The sequence below is a fragment of the Amblyomma americanum genome, chromosome 3, assembly GCF_052857255.1.
Source record: "Amblyomma americanum isolate KBUSLIRL-KWMA chromosome 3, ASM5285725v1, whole genome shotgun sequence".
Lineage (NCBI taxonomy): Eukaryota > Metazoa > Arthropoda > Arachnida > Ixodida > Ixodidae > Amblyomma > Amblyomma americanum.
Window position 1 is genome coordinate 55,849,294 of NC_135499.1, and position 19,969 is coordinate 55,869,262.

General features: G+C 48.2%; 1 protein-coding gene and 1 non-coding gene across 2 annotated transcripts in view; both read right to left on the reverse strand.

Moving 5' to 3' along the window:
• The window catches only part of LOC144123740 (uncharacterized), a 189,058-nt gene that overhangs the window by 92,105 nt on the left and 76,984 nt on the right, over window positions 1-19,969 (reverse strand). Inside the window, exons 13-18 of the mRNA XM_077656508.1 lie at window positions 17,195-17,361; window positions 15,998-16,225; window positions 9,281-9,441; window positions 8,450-8,563; window positions 6,167-6,235; window positions 4,906-4,992 (exon numbers count right to left, since the gene is read on the reverse strand). Coding sequence (XP_077512634.1) covers window positions 4,906-4,992; window positions 6,167-6,235; window positions 8,450-8,563; window positions 9,281-9,441; window positions 15,998-16,225; window positions 17,195-17,361 — 826 coding nt within the window. The remainder of the gene's footprint in view (window positions 1-4,905; window positions 4,993-6,166; window positions 6,236-8,449; window positions 8,564-9,280; window positions 9,442-15,997; window positions 16,226-17,194; window positions 17,362-19,969) is intronic.
• On the reverse strand, window positions 18,526-18,713 carry LOC144126499 (U2 spliceosomal RNA). Its single transcript, XR_013313528.1, has one exon. It is a non-coding gene; the product is annotated as a U2 spliceosomal RNA (small nuclear RNA).

Here is a 19,969-nt window from a genome sequence, read left to right on the forward strand (position 1 = left end):
CTTTCCTTCCCATCGCCATAGAGGAATGGAACAATCTTCCTGAAACCGTTGTCATCGAAACTAATCCCACCAGATTTAGGCAGCTAATAACAGACCACTTGATCCAACTATAGCTACTTCCCTCGCGATGCTCTGCGTGCAATTTGAACTGCTTGTGTTATTGTGACACCCCCCCCCCACAAGTGTTTTCCCACTTATTTAATTTCCGTACTTTTTAATGTGTAATTTATATACTACTGCTTTGCCATGTATATTCTGTTCTATTTGAATCACCTGACGCTAATTTCACGTCAAACTTGTTATTCTTGTTATTTTTTTTATGCTTTTTTATGCTTACATGCCTTTGTGTGACCGTTTCACATCACTGTCTTCCCCCCCCCCCCTTTTGTAATGTCCCTGACGGGATCTTTAAGGGTTCAATAAATGATGATGATGATGACAATTTTGGTACGAATGTCAGGAAAATCGGCGTCACAAGAAGATCGGCCAGTGGTGGGTATATATATATAGACGAACGACATATGCACGATTTTTTAAAGTGGCAACCATACTCGGCTTGCTGTGCGCGTCATACGGCTGCTTAATGATGTCACCTTATTTTTTTTGCCATTGCTAGGATTTTCTGTAGCATCTGCGAGTACACACAAACACACCACAGGGTTTTCTAGTGATGTGACTAGTAATGCTTTTGCAATAAAAAAGGAAAAAAAACGGGAGCAACGCCGGTTTACAGAGCATGCAACCTTGGAAGGGTTCAGCATGAAATGTCCCTTGCCTGCTCATCCACTCCTCTTCTCGTCATCAGTAGCTGATGGTGTTCTGGAAAGCATAGGAGCACCAAGGGCTCCTCCGATACGCTCAAAATCTTTTGCCAACTATTCTCCATAAAAACGGTGGCTGCGTTTCAATAGAGGTGAAATGCAAAAGGTGCCGTGTGCAGTGCAGTGTCAGTGCATGTTAAATACCCCAAGTGGTGAAAATTATACCGCAGCCGTCCACTATGCCACCTCTTTATCTCTTTCATCTTTCACTCGATTCCACCTTCCTCCCATCCCTCATGGGGTGGCTGAGGTGTCCATCAAGAAGTGAGACAGTTATTTTCTATATTTCCTTTCCTCAAGAGAACATTTTTCTGACCAATCTGACCTCGGCTAATCATAAAAGCCTGATGCGCATGCTGGATCTTCTTTCTCAGACATGCACTGAAGTGTCAGTATGCAGGAATCACTTTTTTTCCTATCTCGCCATTATCAAAATACAGGCACCACTGCCAAGATCAAAACCTGCGACTTTAGCGTGAGCACCCACCCGCCATACTGAGTGACAGAGGTAAATAGTATCTGGTCGTGCTGACGACATCATGTTCCTAAATGAAGGAAGAACTCCCTTTCAAGACGTAGGCATGCTTTGAGAGAGTTGAGGTCTTGATTATACAGCCGTAGCAAAGCGTCCTGTGTGACTCACACTGAGCATCCAGATGTATACGGCTAATGCACGCAGAAAAGTCGGAATACATATGGAGTCCATTTCCCATCATACAGATTTTTGTGGATGTAACCCGGAAACCATACTAGGTAAAAATATATGTAAGTCATACGTTTTTTCGCACATTTTCCATACATGCGCATTTCCTATTCCGATATATCTGTGCACGCGGCTCATACAGAATTTTGCTATACACGATTTTAGTTCCGCTACCTGGGTGCCACTATGTTTGTTTTACCCAAGCGCCGCCTACCACCGACGTAATCATGCATGGGCTGATAATCTGCAGCCCACAGGCTGCAGACGAAGCAGTGTGTGATCTCTGGAAGTGTCTTCCACCCATTTTATTCCTGCCAAGCCTAGAAATGGTACGTGGCGGTTCGCCTCGTGTTCATCCTCGTGTATGCTAAGCCATTAGCGCCTGCAATAACCAACCGGGAGCAGGCGACCGTGCTTCGACGGAGCGTACGATCGGCATCGGTGAGTGCCATGCTCGCAGTTCACACGTGTAGTTTTTGTCACCGGTTGCCTGTAGGACAAACGTGGCATAGTGTGGCATTATGGAAAAATGAAAGCGAAATGTGCTGAAACTCAAGATCGTATAGATCAATCGGATATCTCATTTTTCATAGAACACAGTTTCTAATTAACGCTTTCGCTGCCTGTTTGGACATGACAGGTGTGACAATTCAGATGCATCGCTTATGACAGATTACTCCGGTCACAAACTGAACATTCGGGATACAACAGTGAGCTCAGTGACTGAAACAAATCCACGTTTGATCATTGCAACGTTTGTTTGCAGCGATGAAATTGAAATTCGGTCCCTCCTGCCACTCATGCAGGCCTGTTCATACTACGAGCATTAAAAGCCAGTTCACTGAAAGCAATACGCACTCCCGCCTACTTCGCTCCCGCCACTACTCACTGATCCACAAATACCAGAAAATGTGTAATTACACGAACTGGTAGGTTGGTACGCTAATGGAACGCTATTACCGCTTACTGGCAGGCCGAATAGCCGCACCTGTGTTGAGAATTCCAATCTCAGTCAGGTAGGGGCACTGCTCAAGTCACTGAGTTTGTCATATCTCTGCTACGGTCATGCATAGTGGACTTTCTTACAGTGCATTCGATGTGATTTCAGTCAAATGATTCGTTACAATGCATGGCAGAGCTGACCGTCTCATGCATGCCTTATGTTCTTTCTTCTTACGTTGCCGTGGCTGCATTTTTGAATGCTCACTTTGCAGTTGGGTAAAAGTTCCGTGTCGCCGCTTCCATTCATGCCATTGTACAAATGAAATTAGTATTTTTGTACTAACAGCATGTCTTTATTTTTTTTTTCGGGTGGCCATGCCCACATGCTCCCAATATTCGTGAACATTGGGGTGGCAAAACGAAGTTGTGGCCACATTTGCAAAGTCCTTACATCATGTACTGCTGAATTAAAACAGCTTTGCCAAGACCATCCAAAAGCTTGATCTCTTAAAATTATGTACAGAGTATAGTTTAATAAACCAGGCTTTGTGCTTCGTTCCACGCCCGATATTAAGCACTGGCAGTGGGTTTGTTTCTGTCTGCAGTTCATTCACAAAACGTGCTGATGCGTAAGCTTGTTGTTGGCACAAGTATTTTCTGTTCATCAACTACGTCCACTGCCAATGCAACTCGGGGCCGGCAGGAAAGCGATGCAGAAATAGACATTGCAGACAAGCTGAGACCTTTGCATAACATGGTGCACGTACATACTTGCGGCTTTTTTTTTTTACTTCCGTCGACTATTGCCGCAACCAGCAATAAAAAACTGATGTCTAGCGGACGTTGGTGCTACGTACAACATTGCAGCTTTTGTTGTACAGACGCAAACACACGCTTGACCAGTGGCTAACCAGCCAGACATTGCTCCGCGCACCGGATTATCAGCCCAGGGGAGGATGGCAACAGTGGGGTGTCGCGCAGCGCACATGTTTGAGAGTATTTCTCCCTCTCTTGCCCGCTCCTCGTAAAATGGTGTATAAGGGCAGAGATCTCATGCACTTTCAGAAATTCTGCAAGTGCTTCAAATGTACCTCTTTAACTCGCTAAAAGCTGGCAAACCCCCAGTGAATCCTTCTGCAGAGTATTCTTGCAGTTTCGCATGTTTTCTGCATGACTCATACGGAACAAACGAAGGCTACACCGACTTATTAGAGGGTGGAGTGTTTACATAACGTCACCAGCCTTGCTAAAGCACCACGATGTGGTGCAAAGCGTGGCACGATTGCCATAGCAGCCATTGCAAAATCTCATTTTTGGTCCCCTACCTGAAAACGGCAAATGTTGCAAAAGCTAGCACAGTACTCAACGTTTGTGAAAACGGTCTGCTGGGGCATCAGAAGTGAATTTACAGGCCACTCTAACGGATGTGGTCCCATTCGCACACTCTATTTCATAAAGATTTAGTGTTGGTTTTTCTACTGAAAAATTTCACGCCCATCCCCCATCTGTCTCTTAAAACCACCCCTATCAGGCATGGTGGCCTCTTTGCGCCAAATGGGCCCTGCCCCATGGCCATTTGTCCCATGGCCTACTCAACAGCGTCATAGAATGGCATCTGCTCTAACGTAGGTGGTACTTCCTACCTGGATAACAGATACGGAATGCTTTAAGTAGACCCAAGCTCCACGTGACAGACACGAATTACACGGAAACCATACAGAACACATGTGGAAACAGTACAACTTAATACAGAAATCATAAGAACAGTCGTATATTTTCGATATCATATGCACTTTCTATTCCAATAATTCCATATTATTGGGTCATACGAGACATTTCAGTAGGCATAGAAGCATAGACATGAAAGTATATAGCTTCCACACAGCTCCGTCCATTCTCCAGGGACAACTGACCAAGTTCAAATCCAATCAAGCAGCATATCCAGCAGGGGTGACACTATATGTAACGTCAGTTGAAATTCGAATCCAACACAAATATGTTTACTATTCATCATGTGCTCGACCTATTATCAGGATTGGCCATTTCATCATGATAAGCAGATTATTAAAAATCAGATGCAAAAAAATGAAAGTATTCCTTCCGGCAGAGTAGCTGGAGTGTTCAATGCCTCCACTCTCAAAAACATATGCCATTGGTGGAAGTGAAGAGGTACTTTGCCATGCCCCCAATCATTATGCGATTGCAAGCAGCACTTTGCATTGATGATGACAACATTCTGATTATTAAACTGTGGGAGAGTGGTATTACACTGTATTTCCAGCTGCTAAAGAGAAAGTAGACTGCCAAACACCCGCCATAGTCGAAAGTGTAACAGAGAAGCAGTTGAGATCTAGAAAACAACGGTGGATATTGCTGCGCCCACAAAAAGAATTAATTATGCCTACAAGGCACAAGCCCAAAATTCTGCAGAGTGCTTACCTTTTGAACGTGCACCCTTTCCATGGCGGGCTCTGCGCCGGTACTTGTATGCCTCAAAATGAACTGAAAATGCTTCATTGTAAGAGCCTGCAAAAAGGAGTTATCAACCATGAAGTATAAGTTCTTCTGTTACTGCAAAATTTCTTTAATGCTGCTAAGACATCTCCCACAGATGTTTATCCTTTCTTTATAAGAGCTATCCCTGAGCTTGAATCACCAAGAAACCAATAATACACTACCCCCTGCATGCCTCTCTGGCTGCGTAACATCTAGTATACAAAAGCCACATACTGTTCTTGCCACTTCAACTTGACATTCTCAGCTGTGGTAAATAATGCAGTAATAATGCATTCATCATCACCACCATCAGCCTGATGATGAATGTATTATTACTTTGTTCACCTCAGTTGAGAATCTCCAAGTTGAAGTTAATATACAGCACAGAAAAGGAATCTTAAGAGCCATTTCCCTTTCCAAAAAAAAAAAGAAAAAAATTAATGGCAACAACAGACGTGATAATGAACATGGCTGGGCGCTACCTATGGAGACACAACAATGTTTCAATCCAATTTATTCTTCATCAACACCACTCATGAAGGCTGCTCTAGCCTTCCTGCCAAGTTTCTTGTAAAACAGAGCGGAGGGAGTGAGGAAGAGGTTTGACACATCTTTCAATGCCCCTCCCCTGTGCAGCCCCCGTACAAGTGCCTGGCCGCTGGTAGTGTTACACCTTCGAACGGTACAACGCGGTCGGCATAGACTCCCAGTTGCAGTTGCATGGTGGCGGCCGCTTTGAACAGTAGGATGTTTGGTGTCAAAGCTCGCGGTTTCCTGCCGAGTCACCGGTAATTAAGAGGGCAGTAGTTTTCATGGGTGTTCATTTAATAAGAGTGCCCAGGACTGTTTTATGGCTTTAGGTTCCGCTTCTTCACCGCTTCTTCTAGCGTCCTTCCTTTGCCTTAGAAGCCTAGTGGTAGCGCTTGCGCACCTTTGCTTTATATCTGCTTTGCTTTCTATCTGTTTATGCGGTGTTGGAGAAAGCGTGGGGGTCTCCAATTTTTGTTTAGCCGCAGACATTTTCCGGCTACAAAAACTACTACGTCTTACTCAGGAACCTTTGCCCTAACAGCTAGCACTCTAATATGCTTCTTTATGCCTAGAGGAAGGTTCTATATCATGAATCTATAATTGCTACAAACACTTATCAGAGCAGCATCAGCTGGAGAAGATAGCATCGTTAGTTCAGTGATGACACACATACCGTTCTGGTGAAGAGCACTGATGTTGGCGACGTTGTCTGGAAAAGGTGGAAATTGTGGAAGTGGATTTTCTGGAAAAAAAAAAAGTGCACCTCACTATTCCAGCAGACTGCAGTCAGAAAATTACATTTCTGCACTGCAGTTAGAAGCACCATGTATGCATGCAGATGTTTCAGAATATTAGTAACACTAACCAACCAGCTTTGCCCTCTGCCCACATCGAGAATATCAGCACATTCCAACATAATCTTTGTAATTAAGTGCAAATTTCAATCACGTAGCTGTCTTCTAGCTAGCTCCAAAGAGTACAGTGAGGACCTGATATATCAATTATTGTTTATGTTGAAAAATCAGAACATCTCTTTGAAAATCCCATGTAAAAGTACAGCACTATTACTCATGTCTATTGAACTCATTCTCAGCAGAATATTCTACACAGCGTAGACCACTTATAATGTGTCATGGTGGTCACCGAAATATGCACTATAAGTGACACCGTACTGCAAAAAAACATTTGATTTTCAGGTCACAATAAACGCTACATGTATAGCTTCGTTTTCAAGAAGGCTTTCACTGAACAAAATGAAACGCACTATGTCCGCTGCCCGCTTAGATTAATTTTAGCATCAGGAGACTGCGATAGAAGCGATTTCACCGCAGAGTGGGGTGAAGGGTAGATGGACTCATGGTGCCGACAATGTGATGGCTGCCGTACTGTCAGGAAGGAGCAGCGTAACCATTTGGGTGATTACAAACGACACCCTTGAAGCAGTGCCTTCGACCAGTGCAAGTGAAAATTGCAAAATGAAACAAAAAAAAGCATAACCTAAGCTGCGGAGTGTCAGCGATCATGAAAACGATTCATGCTCTCACATTTCCGGTGGAGCGACCTTCGATCGCCACGTAATTTTTTGTTGTGTTTGTTTTGCGGAGTAAGCGGGACTGCACTGTAGAAGCATCTGGTGCTGCACTTTCCACACGGTAACCAAGCGGATTTCAGAACCGCAATATGCCAGTATTTCGCTTTACGCGACCGTGTATTAGGCCATATGACTTTACACTTGGTTCTATGGGAGCCAGACTGGTGGCAGGCAAAAACCACAGTATATCCTGTCCCGCATTATAAGCTGTTACATTATAAGCAGTCTCCACTGCATATCCAACGATGCCTATGCCTTTGCAAGTGCGGCTGCTCTTAACGGCACTCTTCGATCACTTTCCACAGGCAGAGACCAGGGGGCTACACTGCCTTGGGCAGCAGCTGGCAGCGCTAGCACTGTGAAACCACGGGCCGAGGTGAATGTGGGGTGTGCATGAAGGTGGCCTTCAGTCTCTTTTACTCATTTTCTCCACCACATCGCTGTCATTCAGAGAAGCCCGCCCAAGTAAAGTCTACAAGTAACCCCCTCTTCACTGATGAGGTGCGGCAGAAAACCAACTGTACCTTACTTTTCACCACATAACTCTACTTATAGTCTACTGGAAACAAAATCAGACATTTTATGACAGGAAGTGGCTAGTTTCAAAGCATCAGCCGCTGTGGCTTCGATGCGAAGCAGGTTAAGGCCTAGCAGTGCCTAGCGATCAGTGTGCTGCAGCCTGCCGGTGAACAGCGCGTCGCTACAAGAGCTGTGTCACTATAGTCGGATACAATTCAAGAAAAAAGTGGCTTTTACCTGTCAAAGGAACCCCTTTCAGACAAAGGCGTCGGACAGGGCTAGACCGACAGTGCAGGGAGGGGACTATCTTCTTTTATCTGCCACTCTCTGCATTACCATGCTAGTAGGCTCATGAGAACCAGCTGATGTCATTGGCTCGAAAGGGGTCCTTTGACGGGGAAAAGCCACTTTTCTTAGCTTGCATCCAACTATAATGTGTGTTAAACGTATTCTTGATTTTAGGATACAGATAGGCATCCTTATTGGCAATTTTTATATATGATATAATCTATATAATAGCCCTTTGAAGTTGATATATCCAGGTTCAGCTGTCTCTCAAAGAGAGCTATAGCGATTGAAAATTTCAAGCCCAATCACTCTGCTGAATGCAGTGATAGACTAAGACATCACTATGAATGCTGGAAATGTAAGGCACCGGTGAATGACATGAATGAATGGTAGAGCAAAAATTCATTTGTTCCCCTAGAAAACTATATCAGGTAATCAATTGCGGTGCTTGAATTCACCACAACAGGGCATTGCACTCAACCAATAAGCCTGTAAATGCAATTATGTTGTTAAAAGAGAAGGTTCTTCATGCTATTTGTGTTGGCATTATCTACTTACCAGCAGAACCTCGTTGACCAGGAACTCTCTTCTGGGGCCCCTTAGCACTTTCCACGCCAGCATCATGTGGTCGTGATTGTGTGCCTCTGCCTTCGCCGTAGCAATGGTTGTCAGCTGCACATAGACCACAATGATTCTACTGAATATATATTGCCGATTGCAGAATCACAAAAGGCACAAGTCTGCAGGCACATACTAGGGACCATTTCTCGGCTGCTGTGCTGGCTACATTTATATCTCATTAAAGAGATATAAAGACATTTGACTGGCTAAGAACCAATATCCCCATTTCTAGTTTGCATGTACCAAGGAAAAAAACCTGAAATAATTGAGTTTACTACTCTATCAGAAATGTGCACACTCCAGACCTGGCTTTGCTCTTTGGAAGGTGAGGCAATTACAATTTGACCCTCCTTAAGGTGCACAGATCATGTGATTCAAATTCTTCCCATTAAAACGAACAAAAAAATTCTTAGTTACTTCCCCTCCAGAAAGGAGAGCATATGAAATAGTTTGAAACATTCCACAAAGCACCAAACAAAGAAGGAGACCTCAATCAGTCTCCCACCAGACTCATTCATTCAAGCAAATAAGCACATGTTTATACATTTATGTGCCTAGCTACTTGGACAGCCATAATGTTTAAAGGGATCGATGTGCCGGTTTCCTAAAAACAAATGTTTTCCTATGTCATCATCTCTGATGGTAGATATAACAGGCACTGTTGGGTTATGCAGGCACTCTCCAGACAACCCTAGAGGCAAACTTCAGGCACTAACTTTAGCAACAGAACTACAGTAAAGATCTGTTGTGATGGGAGGTTAAACTCACTCTGGTGCTGGGTGCTCTCATCCAGAAGGGGCTGCAGTGACCACTCAAAGTCCAACACGTCATCCTGGTCGCAGTCTTGGCATGATACTCTCAGCACGACTCTTTCATGGCTCCTCACCCGCTGGTCAAAGTCACACGAGCGGCAGCTTATTTCGATGAGCCTAGCAAAAAACACATGCATTAAATGGATTGCCAAGACACACCCACCCGTTCTGAGATTAGGCCCCTCCTGCCAACTGGTAGAGCCACTGGAGGCTATTAACGTGTAATAGTCCCAGCGCACCTTACGGAAGGCTGTATTTGATGTCAAATTACATTAAAACCTCTAGCATCATTTCTCATATAAGTTTATGTTTTATCACGGTGATCCAAGTTTCCTCTCCACAGGATATCAAAGGCAGTTAACCCCCTAGCGGCCTTGGATGAGCCAGGCTTGGCATAAACTGACTGCCATTTCTGGATCATGACACGCACAACATGTAGTACATTTTCTGGCACTCAGTGTAGGGGAGAGTAGGGCTCACCCAAAACATTTTTAGCTTGCCAACAGATGGCAGCATGGGTAATAAATGATCATTTTGGTACCACTTTTGATAAAACGTGTCCGTTAGGGAGTTAATGGCAGCTGATGAAATATGATAAAGAAAGCACTTCACTATCATTAAAGATGACACGAATTTTGGCGTGAGCTTTAAAGGGGCTGCAAAACACTGCTTGAACGGATGCCGGTCACACTTCAGATGGATTCTTTATTGGTGTCTTCAGCTGAGCCGCACTGCCTCCGTGCCGGTGCTTAGGGAGTGACGTCAAATACTACACGAGTGGCACGTACCACTTGCACCTCAGCCGAACGTGCAAAACATTCTCAGAGTGCCGTTGCTCTTTCTTCCCTCTTCACCGTGGCCTCTAAGAATCTTACAGATCTCAGAGGCCATTTTTACGAGCAGCCAACGCCAACGACTGAAGTCAACAATTCGTACAGTTAGCAACAACCCCTTCAGTAACAGTGTGCAGGAATGGCATTCATAGCGACGGTGGACAATGTGGGAACCACGACCATGCTCATGAAATACTGCGACTGTGCTTGTGCAGGTTTGTCAGACACACCACGGCGTTATGCTTGCTGGTTTTGATGCATACGTACGCCTTAGAGCAGCTAGAGTGACTTCCGAAAATATCTGCCGACGATTCTCAATCCAATCTCAGCTCCCCACATTGTCACTGTATTGATATATCTTTTAACCTATGCTCACGTTGACAAAAAGTATGATGTCAGAAAGTGCAGGCGTGCCAGATGAACCGCATTTGCCGTTCGCCGCACTAAAAATATTGACGAACCTTTAATTTTTTCAAACGGTCAAGGCACAGCGCTCGCTGGCCGGTGGCTGCATGATTGCAGCGCGAATCAATGCATTGCAGCCGCTACAATATTCAACATTTCTTTAAAATATGCCCACTTGTGATGATTCGTGTTCTTTCCTCTTCGTCGATGCTTCCTATCGGCCACTGTGTAGTGATATTGCCTGCGCCAACAGCATCGTCCGCCCGCGACGTCTGCTAGCGCGAGCTGCATGACGGGATTGCACCACGCTCCACCGTCGGTCTCCACGGTGGCGCGCACTCGTGTCGTGCTCATCCCAGCCGAACGTGGGGCACCGCACGAGTGCGTAGAAAACTCCACGAGTGCCGTCAGCCGAAGACACCATATGTCACACAGATGCTGAATCAAAAAGAATTACAAGAACCGATGCATAGGAACGGGAATTATTCAATGAAGAAATTTCAAAATACAAGCAAACAAAATGCTGCCCTCAACTCGATTTTTGTGGAGCTTCCCATTCCCATTTCACTCTCCCAATGACGACACCCAGCGCGACCAATAAAAACAGCCTATCTTAGCACGTGGCGAAAGTTTGCCCTCCATGGTTGCCTGTTCTCTGTAACTCGTTCTTGCCAAGGCTGGCAGCAACGTTTGCACGGTTACAACAACCATGTGAACGCCCAGCTGACCCAGCGATGCTTCATCGTTACGCCGGTGGCGCAGAAGGAAACACTGATAAGTGACGTTCCCTGACTTATGGATCCGAACGCGATCCGAACTGGATCCAAACTCGAGCGCGAGATACTGAGATGGTGTGACGGCCTGCACAAGATATCAGACACATTTAGCATAGCGCGTACCGCTAGTGCTTACCGCCTACCATTGCCCGTCGCTCCTAGCGCGCTGGTTGGTCAAGGCGATCAAGGAGCGCGCGCTGTAGACTAGGGTGCTTCGATGCAAGTGTCTCCACGGGTGGAGACAACTTAAGCGACGCCGCCATATTGAATCACAAGTGGCCTCTCCCATGTACCACGAAATGCTCGACTCGTAGCCCAGTGTAGTTCTCGCTGGAAAAGGCCGTTCAAGTTAAAACACTTTGAAGCGCGCCGAGAGCATGAACGGCGCCGTTACAAATTCTAGCGCCGCTGATCCCGTGTGATTCAATATGGCGGCGCCGCTGAAGTTGTCTCCACCCCGGCGGCGCTGGCATCGAAGCACCCTACTGTTGACGGGAACGTGGCACCATCTGGCGCCGCCGCCCGATGATCCTCCACAAGCTGACGATGCGCACTGCTAAATGTGAAACGAACGTTGTGCAATGGCTCGATCAGATCGATTCCGCAAAGCCGTTCTCAGATGCACAGAGAGTAGCCATAAGTGTTGTGTGCTAGGTCGTAGGATGTTTACAGAGAGGGGCAATGTCCTTCGATGCAAAAAGTAGCCAGAGCCTCTGGTGGTGCATTTTTGTTTTACTTGCTTTAGAGCGCTTTTATCTAAGGCAAAAAAGTTGATTTTGTTAATGTAATATAAAACGCAAAAACTTGAAAAACTTATATTTAGTTATTAACCCAATTTGAAGTATATTTACTGTTTGTCCAATCATAAAGCTCGCACTAAGTGATGTCATATCCACTGCTAAAAACCGCCACTGCATGGTGACACCGTCAGCGCCATGAATTTGTTTTTGCGAGCTAATTAAAATATTAAAAACCAGAGTATACGCGGTGCGACCGATGCTAATAGCATCACTGTAACTCATTCTATGTAACCAAGAGGCAAAGCAATGCACTGATTATGTGTTTCGGGGCCCCTTTAAGCCTGTCTCACTATGAAGTTACTGATAAATAAGGTGGTTAAGAGCACGGCCAACGCTCATATCTGCAGCATATGCACGTGTCAGTGTGTCGCAAGCCGAACACGCAAAGCCGAAAGGACATGCAGCATTTCAATCGACGCTCGTCTTTCACGTGAGCCCGGCGAAAGCGTATTGGCTTCGCTGGCGCGCACTTCCTGATCGTGCCGCGGTTGTCTCATGGCCTCGAGATCGCGATCTCGCACGTCGGTATAACCTCGTCGCCGAGGCTTTTAAAGCAAGAGATTTACTGACCTAGCAGGAGCAAGCTCAGCTCCCGGTTCAATGTTACTCCAGGTTATATGCATGCGTATACTCAGTGCGTCGGGCAGGTACGCATTATAAGTTGTACAAAGCCCGAGGATATTCCACGAGTTGCCAACCTGTTGCCGCGTGTCCGGTTTTGAAAAGCGCCGTTTACAACATGAAGGCCATGACTACCAATTTCCAGGATACGACGGCCATCGCTGGATTCACAAAGTACTTATTTGATCTCACGGAGAAATTTTATATTTACATTTGGCCCATTCATTGTGATCTGAAGAATTTTTGGTCGGGAGAGTCCATGTGTGGCAGTTTTAAAAGCGGACAACAATTCTTCCGGCCGCGTGTGCCCCAGAAAGCATGACGTCAAGTAGCGCGTTTTCACACCCTGCTCTGCATCCGAACAAAAGCGAACAAAAACGCCCATTTGCTTTTTTTGTGCAACTCTGTTTAACGATTCGTCAAACGCCACGGCGAGGTGGGAGGCTTGGCTCACTTTCGACACGATGTTCTCCTTGAATAAATTAAGGTGCGAGGCCATATATAGACAATACAGTATATCCTACCTTGTCTTTGCCAAGTTGCATTTTCTTGACTGTAGCTGATGATGGGAACATCAAAGCGAGCAGAGAAGCCGATGCCGCGGCAGCATGGAGTGATATGTGCATCATAAAAGCGTTGAAGCACCACATCAGCATTTATGACCTCCAAGTCACGCTGAAAGATATTCTTTGCTGTACGATCCAGTTGGACGTCCGTCGCCGTAGTTGAAGCACTTGAAGGATGCGCAGAAACTGACGGCACTGACCCGGCATTGGTCACAACGGTGGCTGGCGGTGTCAAAAATGAGGCTACACAGGGTGTCCCGGCTCCGGTAATGGCCAGTCGGTGCTTCTTACTTTCAGCGTGACTTGTCACCGCTCTTCTTCCCATGTTGCTGAGCGAAAACTGCTTTCTGCATAGCGCACAGTACGCAGCGTTCGCGTTACTTTCGACGGGCCTAATCCAGGCTGCAAACTCGCAATGTTTCACATTCGTCCAGTCCCGGACGAAAGTGCAATTGAAGGCCGTCATGCTTTACAGGTCGTACAGAGCTCGCCTGCGGCACTACAGCAGTCATTAAAACTACGTCGGTTCAAAACGGCGCAGCTAAGTACGGACAGAATTCGTTGCTTTGCCAGCGTCGGCAAATCGCGAAAAGGCGCAAAGCTATTTCCCCCTCTCCCAAAGCTGCGCCGCCTGCATCGCATGCGTGCACCCCCTGCGGCAGAAATGGACGCTTCCATGCGCAGGGAGGAAGGGAGGAAGAGTTCATTTGGGACCATCGCAAGTTCTCGCAACGTTTTCTGCCGCCTTGTTGGAGCTGTCCACTCGGATACAGGAAAACAAGGGGAGGCCGCTGGCCGTCGAACAGCGCACGTGTGAACCGCAGGAAGCGCGCACTCTGCCGTCGGCCACAGCGTCGGGGAAGCAGGGGAAAGTGCCCGCTTTCGACGTACGTTTCGAAATTCGAAGCGCCGCTGGCGCTGCAAAGTTTTATGCCGCCTTGCTCGGATGCTCCACTTGGCAGGACAAAGTTGGAGGCCAACGGCCGCTGAGGCGAGGATGCGTAACGCTGCACTGGACAATCAGCGCAATGCCAGTCCGCACTGTTTACTTGAGGCAGCAATATCACGACTTTAGTTCCTTTTATGTAGAACTGCAGCTAATTTTCCCTGATATAAGCACAAATACCCTGAGTTTTCCCTGCCAGATTATCGAAATTCCCGGTTTTTACGGTTAGTAGACACTCTGAATTAGCTGCGGTTGAACTTCTGATGAACGTTACAATTAAAACAAAAGCTGTGTATCACCTGTAACTTTGAATGCGTTCTGCATGCTGGATAGGCAGCGCACCCACCCTGCGACCCTGGCGGGTGGCAGTTAATGGTTTATAGCAAGAGGTTGGCCACCCAATGAACGCTGCGGCCTGTTGCTGCAGTGCCGCGTGTCTGCCACAACATTATCAGCGCTAATGCATGACGCCCACATCTTTCTCTCACCACTGCCACGTACCTCAAAGCGCGATTGAGGCGTCCACTGGTCCAGGGAGCCAGTTATTATGCACCCTTCCTTGCGTCAGAAACATCGGAGTCTAGAAAGTTGTCAACGCCAACGCCAATGAACGCCGACAGGATTCACTTTGTACATCCTGGATTAGCTGAGAAAATCCACAGCCAAATTTTTTGCTCTGCTTCACTGGCGTACAACTCCGGATCATCACGTAACCGTCTCCAGCGCTCGTGTTTACCGGCGACGTTCACTGAGTTCTTCCAGTGACAGGCTTAAGAGACATTTTTTTGTGTGTGTCACAATAGCGTACGTGCTCCCCTATTAAAATGGTCTGAGACTTTCTACAGACATCGTGTACTCTTTATTGCCTTGCAATATAGGTAATTCCTTTTTATATATATTCATAGCTATATCGTGATTATGTAGGCAAAAGTCTACTAAATGTGTATGGCCATAAATCTATGATTGCCTATGGACTGTTTATATAATTTGTATTGTGTAAGGACTACCGTATAAGATTTGTGCAAGTCTACATTTACAAAATTCTATGGACACTCTGTAGACTGCCTAAAGAAATTTTTGTAAGCGTTCTTACTCGTGAGTGACGGTGCGCTTACACATCACAGGTCAAGCAGTGATGACGCGCTCGCTCAAGGTAATGCGGCAGCTTTCGCGGCGCGTGGTCGGTAAATGTTCACACGACTCCGACGACGTATAATTAACCGGCGCAGCATATTCTACTCGCAGTTCGTGCGGTAAACCAATACAGTGGTACAGAGGCCTTGAAATGTGCGGGTCTATTCCTCACTGCATGACAAGTGAGCGAGCAGCAGCTTTTGTCGTCTGCGCTCAGTATATGCGACGTTGTGCCTCAGCGCCAGGGGAAAGCGCAGCTGAGCTCCTGACAAAAACACGCGCGGCGCCCAGGTCTTCACCATCTTCGGGCAATGTAGCGAACGCTGCGGCAGGCACTGCAGTCTGCGCAAGCGAATGGGGGACTGAACTATAGAACATTAGAAGGTTCCTGATTGTACGGCACCCGGCTTTTCGCAGTTGTTACAGCCCGACAAAGGACAGCAAAATTGCCGGCCAATCACGCTCCGTCAGATAACTCGCACAATGCTGATCATTCTGTCCCCTGACTGGCTCTATAACATCAGTCACAAATGATTGCGAGACTAGGCGCGTCGTCACGTCCTGCCAGCCCTTTTCCCTGCGTGTGGCGTACCGGAAACGAGGGCCGCCGGCAGATGCCTCCAAGACCTGGTGCGCCACGCGGGAGGTGTTGCCCAGCGCCAGCGTGGCCGTGAAGAGGAAGGCGCCCAACAGCGGCCGCAGGGCCGACGCGGCGAAACGCAGTGTCCTGCTGCTCCTCTTGGCCAGAGACGACGGCACCGGACCCGTGAAGCAGTCGGCGCCGCCATCCCTGCTCAGGCGCTCACACTTCCACGTTACCCTGCGAACGAAGGCAGAAGAGGTCGCGGAATGTAAAGCGTACGTCCGGAAGACGGAAACTTACGCCAAAAACGAACTCGCTGAACGGAGGGTTTACAGTGAATCATTTGTAGAAGAGTAAGTGAGCGCTGTACTTATTTCAGATGAGCACACAGAAAGACAGGATGAGCGCTGACTCCAACCAAGTGTCATGTGCTAGTCCGAAATGAGCAGCGCTCATTCACTCTTCTTGGAACACTACAACACCAACTAGCCCTTCAACCTGTTTTATTAAATTGAAGATTGTGTACTAGATTAATTGTTAACTTTATATGCTTCATTGCTGTGTAATATGCGCTCGTGATGAGCCGACGCCGAAGGCGATTCGGTGTGGACATAAAGGTGCAATGAAAACTGAAAGCGCAAATAAACACGTATCACTCCTTCCTGTTACCGAGTATATAGGTGGGATGAATGCGCATAGACTGCAAGTGGTACGGCAGATACGGCCCCTAAAGGTTCATAACATGCCCATTTAGAACCATACTTAGAAATTTTATTTTACATGCAGACTGACCAACCATACTTAGAAATTTTATTTTACACGCAGACAGACCACTGTCTGTCTGCATGTAAAATAAAATTTCTAAGTACGGTTCTAAATGGGCATGTTATGAACCTTATTATGACTGTCAGTCTGCATGTCGTTTCTGACACGCAGACAGACCACTGTCTGTCTGCATGTAAAATAAAATTTCTAAGTACGGTTCTAAATGGGCATGTTATGAACCTTATGACTGTCAGTCTGCATGTCGTTTCTGATGACACAACGTCAAGACCACTTTCTTCGCAGGCTCATAACTGCTCAAAACTGTTTTCAACGCAAGGCACGGTGGAATTTTGGCGAGTCGTCCGAGTTCGGTCACAACATCGTGTTAGTCGCTCAGATGAGAGGCGCACATGCATTTGCAGATTCCCCACCCCCACGCACCTGTAGGCGGCGAGCTCTGGCGGCTTCACAATCGCCTCGAGGATGACAACCGCGGAGGGGCCGATGGCACGCCATGCGCCCCCCGCAATGCTGATGCCCATCGGGGCCGGGATGACAGCCAGGGTCGCATTCTCCACAGCGTACACGGCCGTGGGCGCCATGCGGGCCTGCGGCAGAGAGAGGCTTGAGCACCTAGCGCAGCTATATACTCTATGTGAGCACCTGAGTGAGGGAATGCGCTTCGCAACAAGGACTGTGACAGCGCATAAACAAAACTGCACAATACTGAACATTTAATGCTTAATTGTTAGAAACAGACGCGCGGACAGCATAAATTCTAGATTGACGTGGCACACAGAACCAGACAACGGCCTGCGCATTCGAGTAGTGAATTCCTTCGTCCAGCTTTTGCACACTCCTCCTGCCCAATATGCACCACCGAAAGCTCTATTTCAGTACCTGAGACCGTTAATTACTAATTAGTATAAAAACCGCCCACACGCTGAGCGGCGGCACCCTCAGAACTTCCGCACAGATGCATGGCAGAAAGCAGCTGATTAAGATCAATGGTATTCATGTTACACCCCAACGAGCGAAACCACGATGAAACCGAGACATAACAGACGCAGAACCAGCCAATGTATTGCCTCGTAAGCTCCTCCCTCGACTACCTATAAGTTGCCTCGAAGCCGCATACCACAAACTCCCCCCCCCCCCCCCCACAAAAAAAAAAAAAAAAATGAAAGTCCGGCGAGAAATCAGAACTCGTGGGAACACCAGTGTTTGGGTGTGATGCCTACGGTTGTTGAGACAAGCGAAATAAAGACGAACGATGCATTTGCTGCAGCCGTACGGGGTAGGAAGTCTGTAGGCAAACCTCGCGCAATAGAAACATTTACTGAGTAGCGTTCAGTTAAACGATGTATAGGGTACCCTACTCCCTACAACTCACCATCACTTAAAGCACATCTATTCAGAGACAGAGACAGCAGTAGCTATCGCACCTCAAGGGTGCCATGCCGGCTTCCCAGGGCATTTCTAGCACCGCTCATCCCCTGGCCAGAGACATCTCCGCCCGCACAACAGGCGCCAGCTGCACCTCCGACACACACTCGATCCTTTCTCTCCCACAACCGCTTCTCTGGCAGGCGAAGGGCCAAGGCAACGCTACTCCGACCTTGCTTGCTTGCTGTTGTTGAAAGGAAGAATGAAAAGGAAAGTGCACAGGCCTGCCCACTGGCTCATGTTGAGCCACAATCGCTGCCGCGTGCTGAATGTAGGAGAGTTGAAAGATATGAGTGCAAAGATAGAAAGAAAAGGCGCGCGCTAATATGCCCCGGGCCGATCCCGGAGGCAGTGCAATATCGGGCCAACCCGTGGCGCGAAGGTGAAGCAAGCTTCAAGCACTCCACCACATTCATTCCAAAAATAAGTTTAATATCTTGGGTCCAAATGGGACCCATATCAGATATTAAATCACTCAACACCGGTGGATTTATAGGAGAGCCTCGGAGGGGATGGTCCTACTTTACAGGATGGATAAGCGTAGTATTTCCATGGAAGGTTTCTGGCTCGCGGAAACCTCAGCCGAACTTGGACCCTTAAAAATGAACGTGCCGATAATATTTTGTATGTTTTTTAGCACGATAGCGTTAAGGCTACCGTTCTGCAGAAAATCCGGCGGCGTCGGTGTCGTTGGCGGCGGCGCTGTGAGCGGAAAATCCTGATTGTGCAGGTGGGCATAGCTCTGTGGTGCCGGGGACCACCGGGCGAGGCGTTCCGCGTGCGGGGGGGCCTTCAGGGAGCCCTGACCGCAATCGATGCCAGCTTGCGCGGCCTTGGTCTGTCGCTGAGCGCGGACAAATCGGTGGCCATGGCCTGCGTTTCGCGCTCGCGCGCGCACCTTGCGCCACTGTCACTGGACGGGACTCCGATTCCTTGGCGTAAATCGGTGCGGTACCTTGGCCTGGACATCGACTGGCGCCTTTCCTTCCGCCCCGCGGCGACCAAGGCCTGTCTGCAGATGAAGAGGATCACCGCCGCCGTGCACAAGCTCACTGCTCGAGGCCAGGGCATCTCCCAGCAAGCCGCGCTGCGTCTATACAATGCCGCAGCTTTGGGGGCGGTGCTCTATGCGCTGCCGCTCGTCACGGTGCGCAAGCCGTGCTGGAAGAAGCTCGAGCTTCAGCACCGCAAGTCCCTGCGCGTGTGCCTAGGCCTGCCCAAAAACTCGCAGTGCGCCGCAACGTTGGCCGAGGCAGGAGCGTGGCCCCTTGAGCTCCAAGCAGCGCGCAGGGCACTGAATCACATCGACCGGCTTCACCGCGCACCGGACGGCGGCTCGCTGCTGCAGCGTATGCGCTCGCACCCGCGCTCACGAATGGGCGCGGCGCTGCTCGAGTATGAGCAATTGACCCAAGGCCCACCCCCCTACGGCTCCTGCGCGACCTGGCCTGCTGCCTCGGAGGTACAGCGAGAGATCGTCGGCATCGCGGGAAAGCGGAGCACACCCCTCTGTGCTGTGCAGCAGCTGGCCAGAGCCGTCATACACGAGGAGCTCCAGGACCATCTCCTCGTGTACACCGACGGCTCAGTGGCCCGCGACAGCTGCTCCCTTGCTGCGGCGGCCACCATCCCCGCCCTGAGACTGCACAGCCAGCAACACGCAGCCTTCCTGGGCTCCTCCACCACGGCGGAGTTGATGGGGATCCGGCTCGGGCTGGACCTGTTGCTCACCCTCGGCCCTCCGCCGCCCAGGAGTGCTCTGCTGTGCGA